Source organism: Falco naumanni, chromosome 4 (genome assembly GCF_017639655.2).
Source record: "Falco naumanni isolate bFalNau1 chromosome 4, bFalNau1.pat, whole genome shotgun sequence".
Lineage (NCBI taxonomy): Eukaryota > Metazoa > Chordata > Aves > Falconiformes > Falconidae > Falco > Falco naumanni.
The window spans coordinates 24,833,399-24,852,227 of record NC_054057.1 but is presented as its reverse complement, the minus strand read 5'-3'; the positions used below and the strand labels follow the sequence as shown (position 1 = coordinate 24,852,227).

At 44.6% G+C, this 18,829-nt stretch overlaps 1 protein-coding gene across 1 annotated transcript; it reads right to left on the bottom strand.

The window, feature by feature from the left end:
- Positions 1 to 1,251: 1,251 nt before the first annotated feature.
- On the bottom strand, positions 1,252 to 16,888 carry IGFBP3 (insulin like growth factor binding protein 3). Its single transcript, XM_040592290.1, has 4 exons — positions 16,000 to 16,888; positions 11,994 to 12,223; positions 9,294 to 9,413; positions 1,252 to 3,036 (listed from the first exon to the last, which is right to left on the bottom strand). Exons 1-4 carry the CDS (start codon positions 16,382 to 16,384, stop codon positions 2,911 to 2,913), a joined length of 861 nt encoding a protein of 286 aa, XP_040448224.1. The 5' UTR covers positions 16,385 to 16,888; the 3' UTR covers positions 1,252 to 2,910.
- Between the last annotated feature and the right edge of the window lie 1,941 nt (positions 16,889 to 18,829).

Genomic DNA, 18,829 nt, shown 5'->3' with positions numbered 1-18,829 from the left:
CTTCTGAAAAAAGGGGAAGCTTTAAGTTACAGGTAAGTTTTTTTTTGGGGGGGGAGCTATCTTTAGACACAGCCTTTGTTTTAAAGACATCTGTTGGAAGCAAAATAACCAAACTGACTCGCACAATCACTTTTTTTTTTTTCTTCCCCCCTTATGGCTGTATGTTTTTTCTGTTACATACCAAAGACCATTAGTACCACTAAAGGAGCTGAGTGCAGTTTGTTAAATAATTCATGTGACAGATTGCTTGCTTGAATTGGTCCAAGTTCCTTAAGATGTAGTATTTTGGAAGAAATAAAGTTGGTGTACTGCAGAAATCAGAGAATTTAGTATCACTTAAGCACCTTTACTACCCAGCTTCTCCTGTATTTATTTGGTTTTAATGGTAGGGCAAAACATAAAAAGCTTAAAAACTCGACAAAATATACTAATCAGAAATACTGCCACAACCTGTTAAAACATTTCTGCTTACTGGCAAAATGTGGCTTGCAAGGCAGCCATCTATCTTTTTTTGGCAAGAAGCTTTTTTTTTTTTTTTCTTTTCCCCACAAGGCTCACGAGATAGCAATTAAAAAAAAAGCAAAATACTCATTTTCATGAATCCAACCCTCATTTTCTTATCTATGGTTACATGCCAAAATACTGCTGTATATATAACTTTATTCCCTGTGTGAAAGTATTTGAAAGGAACTGGTTTACAACTTAAAAAAAAAAAAAAAAAGCCCAGCGTTTTATTTTTTTGCCAACAAATCTTTGCAGGCATTACATTTGCATTAGCAGTAAAAATGTTGCAATAAATCTTCACCTCACAAAGCTTTCTGTAACCATCTGTCAGCAAATCTGCATTAGCCTGGAGTCAGCATCACTTCACATATACTACTTTTTCTTACTCTAAGGTTAAATAATTTCAGTTTTAACAATGATTTGAACTCATTAGATAGAAATCAGGAAGATGTGCAAAATGCACAGAGGGCCACTCAGCTCATACATTTCAGGGTAAGGCTTTCATCATCTGATTTATGGCCATCGGCTGCCTCTATGCCGGCAAGCCGCATAGCCAAACCCTTCCACGCCAAGAGTTCCAAGCCATTTGCCGGCAGGCAGGAGGGTGGCTGGAATCCACGGGGCAGGAAAGGCACAGGCTCCTCAGCCCCATGGTGGTGTCCCCTCCCCGGCCCCATCAGCTGCAAACCCACTGCCCCCAGTCTCCACAGAGCCCCCACCCCAACAGGAAATTACAGTGCTGATGGCTTCTTTTTGCTACAGTGACATCAAACATTTATAGTGACACATATAAGAATATATTATATATTTATATAAATATATAAAATATTTATATAAAATATATAAATAAATACATATACAAAATATGGCATTACTTTTCAGAGAGATGTTACATTTCACAGGCCACTTTTCCTTATCCACATTTCATCATCATACAGAATTTGTCATGAAGTTCAGTAAACAATCAGCCTCCAAAAACAGACTTGCCAAAGTCTTCCTTATGTGAAAGCATCGCATACCAGAACAAAACCGTATCACTTCTAATTAAAAGGACATCTATAACACCATGGCAGATGGTTTAAATATTTAAACCCAATGGTTCTTGTTCTATGCTTAGATGCAGGCAAATCATTTCTACCAAAGTCAACACAAGCAACAATTGTGTAGAGCATAAATGAAGCGTGTGGGTCTCGACACCCCGGTCCATGATCCCCCCCATCTCATCGGCATAGTTTTAAACAGGGGTTCCTCATACAGAATATGTGCTTTGGTAGAGTGTACCATGACAACATAGAAGACATACAGTTTTTCAAAATAAATAAGCAAATAGAAAGGGTGGTACTGTATTGGCAATTTTTTGTCCACGGTTATTCTATATTAGTGTGAGCAGGAAATGGAGGAAATGTTAAGCCCTGTTGCACAAACTGAAGCGAAGGACAGACAGAAAAATACTTTACTGAGAGCTTCAGTGCAACTGTTATCCTTTCCAGTGGCATAATTCAGTGATAGGTACATTAGGAATACCAATAAAATAATTAAAAATAAGAAAAAGAATTATCTTGGCAACTGCAGTTATTTCCAATAACAAAACTTAATCTCTCCTGAAAACACCTCCTTCGCTCCACAAATTCATTTCCGTTGCCTAGAATAGGTCAGTGTGTATGCATATGGATCTATACATATTTGTAAATCATTCCATACCCTTACTTTTTCTTGGCATACAGAAGTATACACTAGAATTATTGTGTAGTATTTGGTATTCACATGTTACATTTAAATAGTTTATTAAAAAACAATTATATTAAATACAGACTAAAAGAATATTCATAATATATTTTACAGAAAAAATAGCCATGTCTTTATTTTAGAAATAAGTTTCTTTAAAAAGTTCTTTGAGATTTTTATAAAACTTTTACCCGTGAAGACAAGTTTCCCATCAGACCTGTAAAAAAAGCTTAACTTTTAAATTCTTGTGGGTTTTTTCTTCTTTGTTTTTTTTTTCTTTAATACCTTTACAAGCTTACAATCTATAAATTCTTTAAAATAAGAAAACAAAACAGTATCTTTCGGGATCAAATTGGTCACAGGCCGTTCTTTAAAAAGTCAGTGGAGACTCCCTGAATCCATTCTGAAGTGCCTTTTGTTTTTCTCTCTCTGGGTATCAATAGTGCAGGTTTACGTGGGAATTCAGAGCTCCCTACACATGCTATAGGAAGCCCGACACAAGTCGGTGGCAGGGTGCAGCTGCAGCAGCATCCACAGAGGCTGCAACTCCCTATCTGCCACCGAAGGCAGAGCTCCTTACTCCACGCGCCAATGCAGTCCACAGTGTTTGCCCAGCCCCTCCAAGGTCTCTGCGAGGTCCAGCAGCCACGCACAGATGCCAGAAGAGCTGGCACTCAGACCTCATTTGCTTTCCAAGTTATAGCAGTGGACATCTCCTTTTCCCTTGCCATCATACCCGGGAAGCGGCTGTCCGTATTTATCCACACACCAGCAGTAACCTCTCTTCCGGCCTTTGGATGGGCGACACTGAAACGGAATAGGAGACCCAGTCAGCATTATTTTTCTTTTCTCCGCTCTTGAGCGTTATGTAGCAGGGATTCCTGCTCATTTGATGGCTGTACTTCCATATCCTGGCCATATCCAGAATCAAACAGAATGTTTATTACCACTACAATTAAGGCTTACCTTCTCTGCCTATCAACCCCTTTGGGTCTAATTACTCCATAATATAATTGCTCTGAGAACTACCAGGAAACAGCCTCATGAACTACTCCCCATTATATCAGGCAGCACAGTTGCCTCCTCTGAATACTGGGACCACCTGCAACAGTAGGGGCTGACAACCAGGACCCATCTTTGGAAAAGAAAGTTAACAGATCTGTTCTACACTAAAGCACAGGTCTGGCAAAGACAGCCATTGCAGCAATAAACACCCTGGGCTTGCATCTGTCTGCTGGAGGAGTTTCCGTAATGTAGTTGACACTAACAGATACATAATCCTTCTGTAATGGAGTTATCACTTTAACAACTGCTAGGTGTACTAGAACTTTACATGTGTATTTTCTGATAAATAAGGTTGCTTATATACTAGTCTATAACCTATGTCAGCTTTAGAAGTTGCCTGGTGGAATCTGCCAGCAATGCTGACCAACATGAAGCTACCACAGGCAACGACACTAAACCTCTTCAGAAAGAGCAATGCAGTAAAAATGTATTATAAATTCTAGCAGGTACTAAGTAAATCATGCTCTCCCCAAGGAACCAAGAACGGTAAAAACTAAAGGAGATGACATGCTGCAGGTTGCACTCAGTATGCAACCCTGGGCAGTTACGTACTGTGAACCCCTGGGACCTGCAAGGCTTGCACCCACTTGGAAGACATGTGTCCCCAGAACAGAGATTACCTCACTAGGTATATGCCATGGTCAACCTCACTGCCAAGACACAGCCCTCACGTCAGCTCAGGTTTTGAGATCTGGTGATACAGGATTTGCTCCAAATGCTAACAGACACGGCTGTTCAGTCAGGACAGACTTACAAAGAAGGCTGTGACACAAAGACACCTACCATTCCAAAGACTGAGGTTTCAGCTGTTGCGTCACCAGCATGAAGGGAGACAGGCTAGACTGAAGGCACTTAGGGCCCTCAGCACTGTAAAGGCCATCATGCAAGCACAACAAACGCTGCCTCTGAGATCACACTCACAGCAATTCAAGTATTTCAGAGGTTCAGGCTGGTACAAGTCAGGTAAATTTTGCCGCTACCACTCAACTGCTTGTTCTCTAGAGTCTAACAGTCGTGTCCCCATCTCCCATGTGGGTGTATGGCAGTGGCTCACAAAGCCAAGTGTCTTTTCCCTGTGCAAGTACACAAAGAAACATCAAGTATGGGTTGGGCTTCACACGCTGCCCAAAGTGGGCTGACCCTCTCCATGTCTAGTTCAGGACCCCAGGTGAAAGGGTGCTATTTGAGACAGAACTGTGAATATGTGTCACTCCTGGGACAGCCTGCACCAGCACACTGGCCCCCGAGCCAACTCATTAGTGGCAGCACAGAATAGGGTAGACTGCCTTCACTAGAAACTTGCAAGAGAGATGGGAGCAGATCACACATTAGACACACATTTCTCAACAACTTTCCGTCTTGTTTATTTCAGAGTAAATGAAATAATGCTAATCACCATAATGGCAAATTAATCTACCCTTGTGATATATTTGAGTAACAAACCCCATGCAGAAATAATACAGTGCCTCCGCTGCATTTGCAGTCCTTCCGCACTAGCCCTATGCAAATGGACGGCAGCAGGATGACAAGACCAAACTTAGAGCATATATCAGCCTATTTTTAGGAGAGGGTGAAGAAGTTCAAACCTACCAAGAGAACAGCTACATTAATAATTTGCTAAACTACGTGGTTAGCTGCATTTGAGTTCTAGTTACTTGTTTGGCTGGTTTTCTGTACTAAATCTTTAAATGTTAAGTTTTACAACTTATGTTTATTGTCTGAAAAGCCTGACTAGGGCTTGCATGTTACTCTCCAGGATTTCTGAGAATGGCTGCTCAAAATTCAGTGACATCAGTGAGAAGTCTTCTGTCAAGTTTGGTGGCAACTGGACTGGACTCTAGCTTAAGTGGTATTAACATTTAATGCCTTAATTTCTTCATGCTCAAAACTGATGAATTCATGAACAGCAGCCTTTGCACAACTTAGATTTAACATAAAAGGAAACTGAGGCAGCATTTCTTGAGTTGTTTTTCCCAAGAGATCAGGCACAGATGGAGCCTGAATTAGAGCACAGGGCTTCTGGCTGCCAGCCTGGTGCTCCGGCAGTGAAACTACACTTCTGCTAATAATAGTAACACAGCCTCCCCTTTTAGAAGTACGTTACACAATCTTGCTGATTCATAGGCTTGCATCACTCTCAAAACAAATGATCAATTAAAGTTATCTCATGTTGGTGGAGGTTTTGATTGCTTTTTAAAGTTGCATAATCAATTTTTGGAATAAGCTACAACATGAAGTTAAGTCTTCAAGAACACCTTCCCTACTACTAATATTATTTTGTTTCCTCTTGACGACCCATTTGGAAAACAAAACCCTTAGATTGTTCTACAGCTGAAATAACACTCAGTGAGGAAACAATTTACGTTTTCCAATCTGCAATAGGGTACTACCTGCTCAGCCATGCTGCCCATAGTAAACCACTTCCAATTCAAAAATGATGCTCTTATTGTGAAGCAGCTAGCTTGCATTCCCTACAGCGGCTGTGGGCAGCTTATACGGGAAAAAAACAGATACATTTATATATATAATCTGCTCTTCTGCATTTTGTACTCCACATATATTTTAAGGCTGTGCCCAGCTCTTCCGTATAACTTCAGAAATCCAAAAAAGCTGGAAAACTGCCCAAGCGGTAGAGCCATTAATTACTTCTGATAGGAACACCAGCTGCCAGCTTCCATGCCACCTGCCCCTCTCCCTTCCACAAAGAAGTGCCGCAGAGGCATTTGTGGGGCACAGCAAAGCATATGGTATCCCATTGAATTCCCGGTCAGCCCAGAGGTCTCCGTGGAGCTACAACTGTGGTCTCCTGGAACAGACTGCAGACAGTACTGACATATACCGCGGGCCGTTTTGGCTCTCACCAAGCCCAGCTCTGTTTTCAGTGGAAAGATGCCAGCTCACATTTAGGTGAGTATCTAGCTCTGGTACACAAATATGGAGCAATTCTGGTAATTTCCCCATATAATAATTCTAATTTCATCAAAACTTTTTTCTATGTTTGAAGCAGAAACATGCCTCTATCAATCTACTTCACATAAATATACCTATATACCACAGTTATATAGTACAACCTTGCACATGTTATTAAGACAATTCTGTATTTTAATAGGTCTGATTTGAAAGAAGTTTATATAAACACAAGGTGTGAAGTATTTCTCACATTATATCCTGACAAATAAATTTAAAGTTCTTAAAATTGTTTCACATACGCAAATTGCTTCCTACAGTTGTTCCTGAAAAGTCAATTTCTAGATATCCACAAATGTCTTGGAAAATGACTGCTTCCAACTTGATGGGAAGAGTAGGTGACTAGGAAGGCAGAATATACTAACATGTGAAGCGCCTCCTGAAAGAGTTTTAATGGTTTCCAGGGTGATCATAATTTATCAGATTCCTGCTGTCACACACCTATCTATGTTATCCCAGGCAGTGGTTATGGCAGCTGCTTCCAGAATTAAAAATGCCTAGCTCACATGCCTTTGATGGATTTACTGTCTATTTCCTAACTTGTTATTCCAAATTTTGTTGTCATAACAGAATATAACTGAATTACAGATTGAATGCTGCTTATAATAGCAATGAAGGAAATTAATAAAATACGCTAGCATTCTGTTAATGAGATTAGAGACCTGCTCACCGTGCCGGAAATATCGGACCTACACGCTGATGCTCCAAAAAGAAAACCAAACGTATTTGTTGCATTGCCTTGTGGACAGTGAATTCAGTCTGGACAGGACTCCTCACTCCTCAAACTGATACTTTTTTCTAGGAGTTAATTCTACGAGGGCAACTCAAATACAAACCAGAAATAATGTATTTTATTCGTGTGAGAAGCAGCCTGTCTCTGTAAGCCCTACCTGTGAAGGCCTGCCCCTAGGGTTGACTGAAGTTCATTTACAGAAGCACTCCAACTGCATTTCATGTACAATATTTACTCATACAGGCTCCATTTGTGGGCATCTCCTACAAGCTCCCGAGTTGTCTCAGACTACCACTGAAACTACCAGACCTGTGTGAACTGGCACAACGCTTGACAAGGCTGGCCAGGTATGAAAGTGCCCCTTCATCCTGTGTTTGCTGACTGGATGGGCTGCTGCACATAAGCGCAGGAAGCTTTCCTAAAGCAGTTTGAAAGTCTCCTGGCAGCACAGACTACACAGAGGGCAGAAGCGTGTCTTTTCTCTGTACCAACACCTTACTCTCGTAAATCAACTTCCAGGTACAAAGACTAAGTAAGTGTATTACCTTTCTTTCTCCCTCCCGCCACCTCTGTATTTCCTTTTTTCTGCCTCAGTGGCAGAACTGACTGCACTTTAAAGTACAGTCATCCTTTAAAGGAAGGCACTTTAATACATGCTTACTGTGGATCTGATTTACTACACACACATGCCAGAGACCACGTGCAAACCACCACCTTTTTGCTGGCGAAGCAAAAACCTCAGAGTCTGAAGACAGATGAAAGAAAGATCTACTGAACAAAGTAAATACCAATCTGCGGCCTTCTGTAATACCTAAGGAAGGACTACAGGACACTTGTGTGCCTTGAACACAGTTAAATGACGTGCTGTTACACAGCAGCTAAGCAAATGCTTTTAAGGCACAGAACACAGCCCTAGCCTCACTCAACGTAGCAATCAAGATGTATTTTCTGAACAAACGCAGACCAAGATGCAAGCATTGCTCTCTGCTATTTTACACATGGCAGGACATGAATGACACTGGCTTCTCAAAACTCCAGACAACAAAAAGAAACTCTGTTCCTGTTCAGGAGTTGCGACCACCTGATCGAGGAAAAGTTGGCAAGATCAGCAGCATGAACCAAAGGTCAAACAGCACAGTTAACACTCAGCTGATGGCAGAAAGGAAGGCTGGAAACCTCACCCCTATTGCAAACACCCCACCTGACACTGCCAGCTTAACACAGAGCTCCAGGGAATATCCAAAAGGGAAAGACTGTCCCTAAGAAAGTTGGAAGCCAAAAAATGGAGAGATAGCATTCCTAAAATAAGGTTGCCTGGTTGGAGGTTGGCCCCTTGCTTCCAACCAACAAACCGTATCAGCTAGTAACAGAGTCAGTTGCTCCTTTGGTTACCAGGGACAGAGAGGCTGACTCGTGTAAACCCAAATGGGAGAGACAAAATGGTCCACAAAAAAATCTGTCCTTAGAGAGGGTCTGGACTTGAGGAAAATCTTAAAAGAAATCCCTGAATTCAGGAAATTTTGGAGTTATACCAAGAAACACACTTGGAGGTAGGTCATGAAATAAACACTGGAATGAGATGGGATGTGCACACCAAGCAAAGAACCTGGCACGTCTTGCACTTCCCCAAGTTACTGAATGAGCTCCAACGGCAGCACTGAATGGAGAATGCTGCCCATAGCTCAACCTTACACAACTGAAGCATAAATACCGGCAGTTTAGGTCTGCATTTGTCAAGAAAGGTCACAATCCCAGAACCAAAGAGAGCTGAGAAGCCATATTCACTGTGGAGTAGCTACTAGATGTATCGCTTTCACGATAACATGACTTGGATTTTGGAAGCAATCTGTGTAGCACATGAAGGACAGATACATACCTTTCTCAAGTTCCCTTTTGTAATATGATCCAGTGCAGTTTTTCTAGGAAATCTCAAGCAGCTATTTACAATTCAAAGCATTGATCTATTGCAGTCATATGGTGATTGCAACATTAGCTCTGTGGGTTATTACAGAGGCACTGCTTTTTTTAAACCAAAGGGCATTAGTATATAGGACACCCGCCAACCCATGTGTGATTAGGTATGAAGTTTCTCAAATGAATCTGTTGTCATGACCAACAGAAAATAAAAACACTGTCCCCACTTGATAAGGTTCATCACTGTGGGATCAGGTCCTAAAACTGGAAGTGAACCAGTTCCTCTGTAAAATGATACATAATACACCTTACTGGAAAGATTCTTCAGGAAAGATGCAGTAAAGGTGAAGTGCGTTCACTGAAGTGATCAAGACTCTGTACTTACTTGCTTTTTCTTGTAAAACCCTTTCTTGTCACAATTTGGAATATGAAAGCCCCTGGGACTCAAGACATTCAGGATCTTTAGGTGGTTTAAAGTGTCTTCCATTTCTCTACGACAGGGACCCTGTTAATGAACACATTTTAGAAAACACAGGTGAAACTTCATTTCCCAAATACCATCTTTCGCACTAGAGTTAATAAATCTTTAAAGGACAAAAAGCACAAACCCAAGCAAGTCCATTAAAACAAAGAGATGGCTCGATACGTCAAAAGATGGACCATTCACAGATGGTCTTTCTGCTTTATTCAGGATAAACCTATTTCTAAACACTGTAGTCCCTATGCTACTCTAAGGCAGGCTGGCATTTCCAGTTGAACTCACAGCCACATATACCTACGGCAAGGCTTAACCAGTATGTAGATCAATCACATATAACAGGTTTGGAAAAGCTGCCCTTGTACCAAGCAGGAAACAAAGGTAGGCAAGCAACTGGAAATACACCACATGGTAGGTTTTCCCTAATACCATTTTATTTTTGTGGTTCTGCTGGATTTAAAAGCCTAAATGGAATGAATTTAACTGAGAACAAGTAGTTTGGTTTAATGTATATGTAAAAATATTGCAACTTTGGACAATTCCCGGTTTCAACTAGACCAAAGGGATGTGGCCACACACAGGAACGGCTGCACACAACAGTCTCATCAGATGTCACTTTTTGCTTCGCTTTCTCCATCTACAAAGGGCTGACAATAACGTAGAGGTTTAGCTTTAGGACAATGAGCCAAAAAGAACTTCCAGAAGCACTTTTAAGAGCATTTCTCAAACACCAACTAATTATTTCTCACTGCAGCCCTTTAGGGTAGGGAGTAAAGCATCACAAGCCCCACTTTGCAGTCAGAAAACCAGGAGTGAAGTTCACGTTTTGCCAGAGGCCAAGAAGGCAGTCAGTGTCAGCAGTGGGATCAGGATTCCCTGTCTCGGCACACTGCTGACTAGGTTCACCAGGCCACTTCTTCAGCGGAGACCCGAAAAAATTCCTTTGCATGGCTGTACAGGTTTAAAATGTTTAAGGTGCTGTATCAACACAAAGACTCATTTGGTGCAATTTTTAATTGGTGAAGTAATGACATTTACACTTTCAAGTGGTAATCGTAATAGTTTGCTCATGTAAAGTGCCCTTCATGTCTCTGAAAACATACAGACTCTACAGCTATACTGGAGTTTAAGACTGATTTTTTTGGTTAACAAAGACCTTCACTGCTGCTTTCATATGTTTTCTCTCAGTATCAATCTCACACGCTCAAAACATGCACTGTAAATTGCTGTTCTTATTGGCAGTTCCTTAGCAGAAAAAAAAAACAAAAAAAAAGTGAGAGAGAGAAAAAGAAACTGCCCAGACATGCTGACCACAAATCCCACACATGCAAAGATTTGGTCCCCAGTTTAGGCCTACAAAAAGATCGACAAAAGATCAATGGCTTTTTTTTAATTATTATTATTTTGAAGCAGGCTTCCAAAGTCAGAGACATCAGTATCAGAAACTAACATGCAGACACAGCTAGAAGGTCATTTGGTGTCAAAGGCATCTGTCCCTGATGGACTTATTTCTGGTTCTTGCAGACACCAGCAGCCTTGGTAAGTTGGTGCGCCTTTGTTTGCAGGGCCCAACTACCACATAAATAAAACATTTATCCTAGTTAAAAGCAGGACCTTATTTTTCCTCAGAGCTACCAAAGTTCATTCTTTTACTGTACCATAGGCAGTTTACTTCACATTTTTGGGAGGAGGATGCGCGAGAAGGCAGATACTGAAGTGTTTTTACTAGATGGCTGGACATCAGTGACAAACTGAACATGCAGCATTACCACCCTTGCTGTGTTAACTTGGAGGCCACAGTCTCTTCAGACACAGCTCTCCACCTTATACAGGTGTTAAAACTTCCTTTTGCAGATGGGAAGCCATGTCTGGTTTCACCACAACCATTGTGATGAAATGCCAAAGTATATCCAGACCAATTTTTCAGGCCACCTAGCACAGACACAAGGATAATCCACTGGGTTATCAGCCAGGACATCCATGAAGAGGAATTATTCTCCCCTCATATTCACCACACTCCAGCTGCCCTGCAAATCCACTGGGCAAGTAGGAAGCAACGGCAGCTCCTGTGCCTGTGAGCCTTTACATTTCAGCAGTGGCACCAACTGACAGATGCAAGTGGACGTGGTGTTCAGCACATCATACAAACAACGACTGATCAGTCAAGATCCTAATTCTCAACCCTAAGTTCACCTCCCTTGATTTGCACCGTGGAGCATGAGCCACTACACTACTGCAACCCAGTAATGCCGCTTCCAACCAAATTTGATGATGGTATCAAACCTGACCCAAGTCCATTTGCACAAACATGTGGTAATTAGAGGGGGGAACAAGAACTTTCGATCTCTAAGAAGTGACTTTGTGAAAATCATAATTTTATCAATTGCATTAGGCCCCATGCTTTCTGAACATCATCTGCTCAGTCTGCCAATTGTCTGCATTGGCAGATCCAATAGTTTTACCAGTTAAACAGCCAGAATGCCCTAAATGGCTGCAGCAATTACCACCATTTACTTACTTAATGTCATATGCACAACATACACATATACACACACGCATGAACACACACATGCTGGGAAATGCCTTTCCCTTTACTAAAGTACTTACGTATTCAGTCTCTTGTTTGGATTCAGAAGAGAAATTCAGTGTATCTGTACTCTGCGAATCATATTCCACTTTATAGCGCTGTGTATTTTTGGCTTGCACTTTCCTGATGATATCTATTTTGATGTGTGGTGGATGAGATTTGGAATCTGGCACCCTGTGAGAGTTTGGGATGGCCTGATTTTCTGTGCTGCTGGTACTCTGGTCGTCTTCTTCTGAATCACTGGAATTTCCTTCAAGAAGAACAAATGCAGTGGAGAAACAACATTAATCAGCTGCCAGCTGCATCTGGAGGGGCAACAAGCCACTAGATTAGCCTACGTGCCTAATTTTCTGTTTACAAGATAGCAATATAGAAAAAGATTTAACAACTTCGCATTCTGCATGCATTAGCACCTTTGTTGCCAAGTCAGGACTTCTATAACTGAAGCATCCCCTTGCTCCTGGCAGCCTCACAAGGTGCCCCACCGCACCGTCTGTGCCAGCTGCCCGGCACCTGACCATTAGCTAACCTCCACCTACTGCAAGCCCACCGTCTGGGGTTGTGGACCCGCTGTCCGGTGCCCCCTGAATTCCTGTCTGGCAACAGGAGGGGCAAGGTCTGCACAGCATCCCCCTCCCTGGGCCATGGACCTACCCCTTCTGTGGCTGCTGACCCACAGCTGGTTTAACCCACTTCAGATAAACACAGCTGGCCTGAGTAACTTATGTGCCATCGTGCAACTCTCTCTTCCCCAGCATGGTAATTTTATTTTATTTTTTAAAAGAGGCATTAATACCATAATTCTACCACACTGAGTGTCATGGCTTTAGCTGCCTATTTTTACCACTCTTTCTTTCTTAATTTTATCCAACATACAGAACAGGAAAGAAAAAAAAAAGAAAAAAAAAGCCACCCAGCATGTTTTCATTCTTCTGCTATTAAAATCAGAAACATTTCTAAGTGTACAAAATAAATTTTAAAGGTAGTGGCCAGAAAAATGCCATTCATTCTGTAATGGTATCACAGGACAAACATTGGCTTTCATCACAAGCTTCAAAAAATATTTTCTCTTTAAATTGCCATCCACAAAAATACAGGAGAAGAACATTTTTCCAAAATACTGCGTAAGCCCAGTGTTCCCATACCTTCTGAGGTATTTGTCTACACTGCATTTCTCCCTCTTCAGAGACTCCTGCAGTGTAACTGTAACTGTCTACATTTCCTCCAGGGAATTTTTCAAGTTTGGATACTCCTATCAGCAAAGTAGCCAAGTCCCACTAGCTGCTGCCTTGGCTGCTGGCCACCTTTTTTTTTTTTTTTTTTGTTTGTTTTAAAGAAATCATATTGCAAGTGCATAATGATAACTGATGTGCAAGGAACATCCTGGAAATCTGTATTAAAATTATACTTGATAGCTCACTGAAAAACCACAAAAGAGAAGAATTTCAGTGCTAAACCTGCAAGCCCATGATCACATAGCCCATTGAGTCTAAATACTTCAACATAAGCATTACAGTGGCACTGCCAATACACAGGTCCAGAAGAGGAACACTGAGAAAGGATCCAACCTAACATCTTGGTACCAGTGGTTTTAGTGTAGCCACTGCTGGCAATAGACATAATTTGACCAGGAAAATCCAACTCCCAGTGCAAATGAATTAAGGAAGTTTAAGTCATAAGTCTAAATTTCCTGGCTTTTGTGGGTTTAACTCAGACTCTCAGTGGTATCTGAACATATTTTTGGTGGTTTAATGTCCTGTTTTTAAACAGTGGTATTTTTTTTCCCCACATTCTCAATGAAGTTTGCAAGAAACGACACAATAAAACGTTATAAACTTGAGTATCCTAAGTCTCCTACGCCTACTATGTTTTCTGCAATCAGCCCAGTTCATCAGTTAGCCTCCTCTACCAAAAATAAGGAGAAAATATTCTTGAAATGCATTAATTACCAGGCTGGTCATTTCAGTTTAAATAGGCCATCACATTTCAATAGCACTTCTTACACTTCAATTTGGAACGGTGGTAATGATACATTTTAAACTGTAAAGCATATTTGATTAAGTCAGTTTCACCAAACTTGGTGCTGTCTTAGATTTACACCCTGGTAACAGAAACAAATCTACTACCAGAATTACTTGCTTTCTTTAAAAAAAAAAAAAGAGATCAGAAGGGTTGCACATGCACACTACTCCTACTTAACACTTTCATGTCCAAAAAAATCCTGAACTGGAAAGTCAGTCAGTGGCCTGCTAGGGTGGTTGTTAAGAGGCTAACATACCCCACCCCATACCGACTTCTAGCAATTTCTGTAAACTAGGAATGACCAAAAGCATAGCATGTGATGCCGGCCCTGGCTGTGTGTGAGGATGATGGTGGGAATCTGCTCAGGGAAAGTGCATACCCAGGAGCACTGGATTTAGCGCTGGAAGCGGAGCAGTCCCTACGTGGAGGTGGGCACTACATGTCACACTGCTTCAGCGCACATCTTTCTGGTACCCCAGGCTTGCAGCCTTCACGCCTTGAACGTGAACTGTAAGGTTCCTACTTTGTGCTTTTTAAGGAGTCAAGAGTTCCTACCGATTTCATAACTGGAGTTCTCCCTCAGCCAAGAATGCAGAAACGAGAACAGCATTTTGACTATTTAGGCTGAAAATGGAGAGGTTTCCAGCCAAGTACAGCTCTGCCTTCCCCTTTCCCTTCTATAACAGCCACTGCAAGCGCTACCCACCCCACCCCAAACAACACCAACCCCCAAATCCGGAAGAGACACCCCTCGTTCCCAATTCATGGGAAGGATGGCTATGCAGAGCCAAGTTAATGTGATGACGGAAGCTGCTCCACGTTCCAATGGGATTCAGAACTTCAGCGAGTACCTCTGAACTCTCATTCAAATGGTCACTGCTTGGGAGCAGCACTTGAATCCCCATGGTAAGGCACGCCGTGGGAGCAGCACATACATACTGATGGTAAGGCAGCCCTGCTCCCCGCAGAACCCGTGCCACTTCCTCAGCCGAGGAGCTGCCAGCCAGGGAGTCTGCAACCCAACTGAAAAACTCCTGGCTTTTGAAAAATGCAAACAGTGGAAAGCCTTCTGACACTCTTCTATTAAATAAATGTTAACATACTTGCTGTTGGTTAGCAAACAGTTTAATGAAATGTTTGCACAGAGGGACTGTGCTTTCTTGATCTGTATCCCAAGTTTCCCTGTCTTAAGTTTCCAAACGCGCACGCTAACAGAACTTTTTCCAGCTGTCCCTTCCTCTTCAAACAAAACCAAACCCGCTCTGTGAACGTCTCATTTACAAGGCATGTAAGAGGTACGGAAAAACTTCGTTTCACCAAAGATTTGCAGTGCAAGCAAAAAAAACCCAACGTCCTCTTAAACACTGCTGTGCAAACGCTTTGCTCGGAATAACCACCTTCCCGGGCCAGGGGAATATTTAACTCTTTTTTTGTTGTTCCCCTCACCCCGTGCTTAGCGCTGTCCTGACCGAGCCACGATGCAGCGCAGGGCTCAGCCCACTCTCCCCAGTTTTTTCGCACTCTCTTTCCAGGAACGCCGGGGACAGACCTCCCTTCCCCCCACCCCCATCCCGGCAGTCCCCCGCACTGCGCAACCCTTCCCCACCCCCTCGATTTTTATTTTTTTTAATTAAAAAGAGCAACTCTGCCTCTTTTGCAAAGAGCTACTTCATAGCGTCGGTGTGGAAGAAAGTAAACGTGTACACAGCAAAGGTGCGAGCAGGAGCAGTACATCTGCCACTCCCCGGGCGAAAGCCGCCCTCCACAAACAGCCCAGCCTGGGCTACGTGGCTGCCGGAGCCCGCAGCAGCCCCCGCCGGCGGGGGGTCTTTCCGGAGAAACCGGCCCGCAGCAAGCTCGCCCCCCATCCCCCCCTTCCTGCTGCGTGCAGCTGACTTAAGTTAGAAAGAGACAAAAAAAAAAAAAAAAAAGAAAAGAACAAAAAAAAGGCAAGGAAAGAGCGGAGACGGCGCGCAGCCAGGCGACCCCCCGCAGCCCTCTTACCTGCAGCGTGCGGTCCCGGCAGCAGGAAGGCCCGCAGCCTGCCGCCCGCCGTGCCGTTGGTGCACAGCCCGCGGCCCTCCAGCAGCGCCTGCAGCGGCCGTGCCTCCTCCCTCCGCGGCTGGCAGCTCAGCCCGGCCCCGCAGCGCTCCGTGTAGATGCCGCAGGGCTGCCCCGGCCGCAAGGCGCAGGTGAGGCAGCACCCGCAGCCCGGCTCCCGCACCCTCTCGGCGCAGTCCGGCTGCAGGGGCTTGCACTGCTGCAGCGCCCGCGCGTCGCAGGGCTCGCAGCGGACCACCGGCCCCGCCAGCGCCGCCGCCGCCCGCCGGCCCAGCAGCGCTAGCGCCGCCGCCGCCACTGCCCACAGCACGCCGGGCCGCGGCACCATGGCAACCGGCGGAGCGCGGCGGGGGGGCGCCAGCAGCGCCCCCGCGCAGCCCCGACGCGGGAGGGGGCTGCGGGAGAAGAGCCCGAGCAGCGCGGGCAGGCAGCGCAGCCCGCACTCGCCGACCCCCGGCAGCCGCCTGCGCTTAGTCACATAAAAGGTTGCAAGAGCTCGCTAGCAACAAAGGCAACTTTTTCCTTCGCCCTCCCCACTGCTCCCTGCAGAGCGCCTGAATCACTCAGCTCGGCGCTGACTTTTTTTTGCCACATACAACACTGATGGGGAGAAAAAAAAATCGTAAAAGAATTCGTAAAAGTAAATAAATTAAAAAAAAATCAAAAAACCAAGCCCAGACGGTCTGAAGAAAACTTGGTCCAAAAACGCTTAAGAAAGGAAGAGAAAGAGCGGAGCAGGGGAAAAGAGGAGGAAAAAAAATAAATTAAGAAAGCAAGGTTCCCTTCTTTTTATTCTCTTTGCCGCCTGCCGTCCGCCTCCACTCCACTCTGCGCCCATCTGTCTCGTCGTGTCGCCCGGGCCGCCCTATATAGCGCGGCGGCCGGCGGCCCGCCCCGCACCATGAATAACGCGCGGCGCGGCGCGGCCGGGGAGCGCCGGCCCCCGCCGCATCCAGGTTTCGGTCACGGAGGGCTGGGGGGGGGGGTGGTGGCGCGGGGGCGGTGCGGGGGGCGCGGCGGTGCCGGGGGGTTATGGGCACTTAGGAATCAGCTGTGAGGGGTGAGGCTCTGGGGAGAGGGGCATGTCGTGCGCCCTTTGTTCCAGGGGAAAAAAAGCGCTGCGTGCGTGTGTCCGCGGGTGTTGGATGCTCGCGGCTGTTTCCGTGGCAGCGGGGAGGGCGAGCCCAGCCGAGCCCAGCGAGCCCAGCCGGCGTGGGGTACCCCTGCTGAGGGTCCCGCCCGCGCCTCTGCCCGGCGTGGGGGAGCCGTGCCTTCTCTCGCACATACACGCAGGTTCGGGACGTACCTTGGGTTTACGGCGCACATGACAGCGGCGTTTCCGAGGGAGGTGGGGAAGGGGACGATGATGACGGGGGATGGGACACGTATATGCACGCGCACGCACGCACACTGGCTTTGACACTTTTGCACAGGCGTTGCACTGCAGCACAGGGCTCGGGCCGTGTCGTGCCTCAGCCTGGGGCATGTGCCTCTGCTAACTACCTTTTTAAAGTGTTTTCTGAACTCTTAAAACTTTTTCCCTGCCCCCAGAAGAAAACGGTTTCCATTATAACCTCCTCAAAAACGTAGGAAAGCCCACCCCAAACGTGAGGAACCCCGGCAGCGGCAGCGAGACCCTCTGTCGGTCCTGCACAATGCACGTGTTTGTGTTCTGCTCGCAGCCACCGCCAATTCCACCCCCTTCTGCTGGGTGTATTTTGCTCCCCCTCTTAACACTGGCAGAGAAAATCTGAATCTGCAATGCCAAAATTTGTGACCATCCTTTCTGAGCCCCTCCTGCCAGCTAACGTAGAAGGGGATGGTGAGGTGTAATGCGTAGACATATTTGGTGTTTCAGCTGTAGGAGCCCATTCCTCGTGCAAAATAAAATCGATAATGCTTGCAGATACTGACTTGTACCAATATATTCCACCGTGGGAATGATATGAGCCAGACCATTGCTGGTTTCAACCCCTTCAGCATTAACACTGAAGCTCACCTTCCAATAATTCATCAGCTGTTCATGTGTCTAAATTCAAGTGGAAGAGTTGAGTATATATGTTATCGCTCAACATACTGGCTACGATACTGTGAATCTCGAAAACTGCACGTGTTACAAATCCAATCTTTTTAGATAGTTCGGTTTGTTTTCCCTGTTCCTTATTCAGTAATGATCCCTTTCAGATATCATCTTGAAAGAGGCATCGTACCTAGCAGGGCAAAAAAGAATCTGATTCTGTGTCTGAAGAACGTGGTGCAAGAGTAGACAGAGACTTTTCCTCGGGAAATGATAAGATGTGTTGGAAGAGAGATCAGCCTTGCTTAATGTCCCGGCTAGTGCCTGCATCAAGGCTTTTCAGCCTTTTGTCCTTTTGGTCATTTTGTTAACTGACCAAAAGAGGTCGCAGGTTGTCCAGGATTGAATTCCAGACTCCCTCTGTGGGAGCCCATCTACAAAGGAGGGATTGATCAAGCACAATGTACTGCATGTTTGGTTCCAGAGTTGGGTCTGGTTGGTGGTGTTTTGGTGTTGTTTTTTTTTTTTGGGTGGGTGGGTGTTGAGACTATTGCAGGAAAGCTTACTGTTACCTTTTCATTTTACTTTGGTTTTAATAACTGTTTATAGTCTAAAAATCTTTGGGATTGTCTGGCAGCGGTGTATCAGGAGAACTCGGATTAGGTCTGGCGTGAAGAGGCAGCCTTCTTTCTGCTCTAGCAGCAGCACGGTAGAGTAGCACTGTACGCTGTATGTATGTGGGCATCTTGTCAGTTG

What these genes read in the sequence shown, in the direction of transcription:
- IGFBP3 (XM_040592290.1), bottom strand. Translation starts at nt 16,384, where the DNA reads ATGGTGCCGCGGCCCGGCGTGCTGTGGGCAGTGGCGGCGGCGGCGCTA. An exon ending in CCAAACAAGAGACTGAATAC is followed by an intron (nt 9,414 to 11,993) that starts GTAAGTACTTTA and finishes GTTCATTAACAG; the next exon opens with GGTCCCTGTCGTAGAGAAAT. An exon ending in GGTTTTACAAGAAAAAGCAA is followed by an intron (nt 3,037 to 9,293) that starts GTAAGTACAGAG and finishes ATTCCGTTTCAG; the next exon opens with TGTCGCCCATCCAAAGGCCG.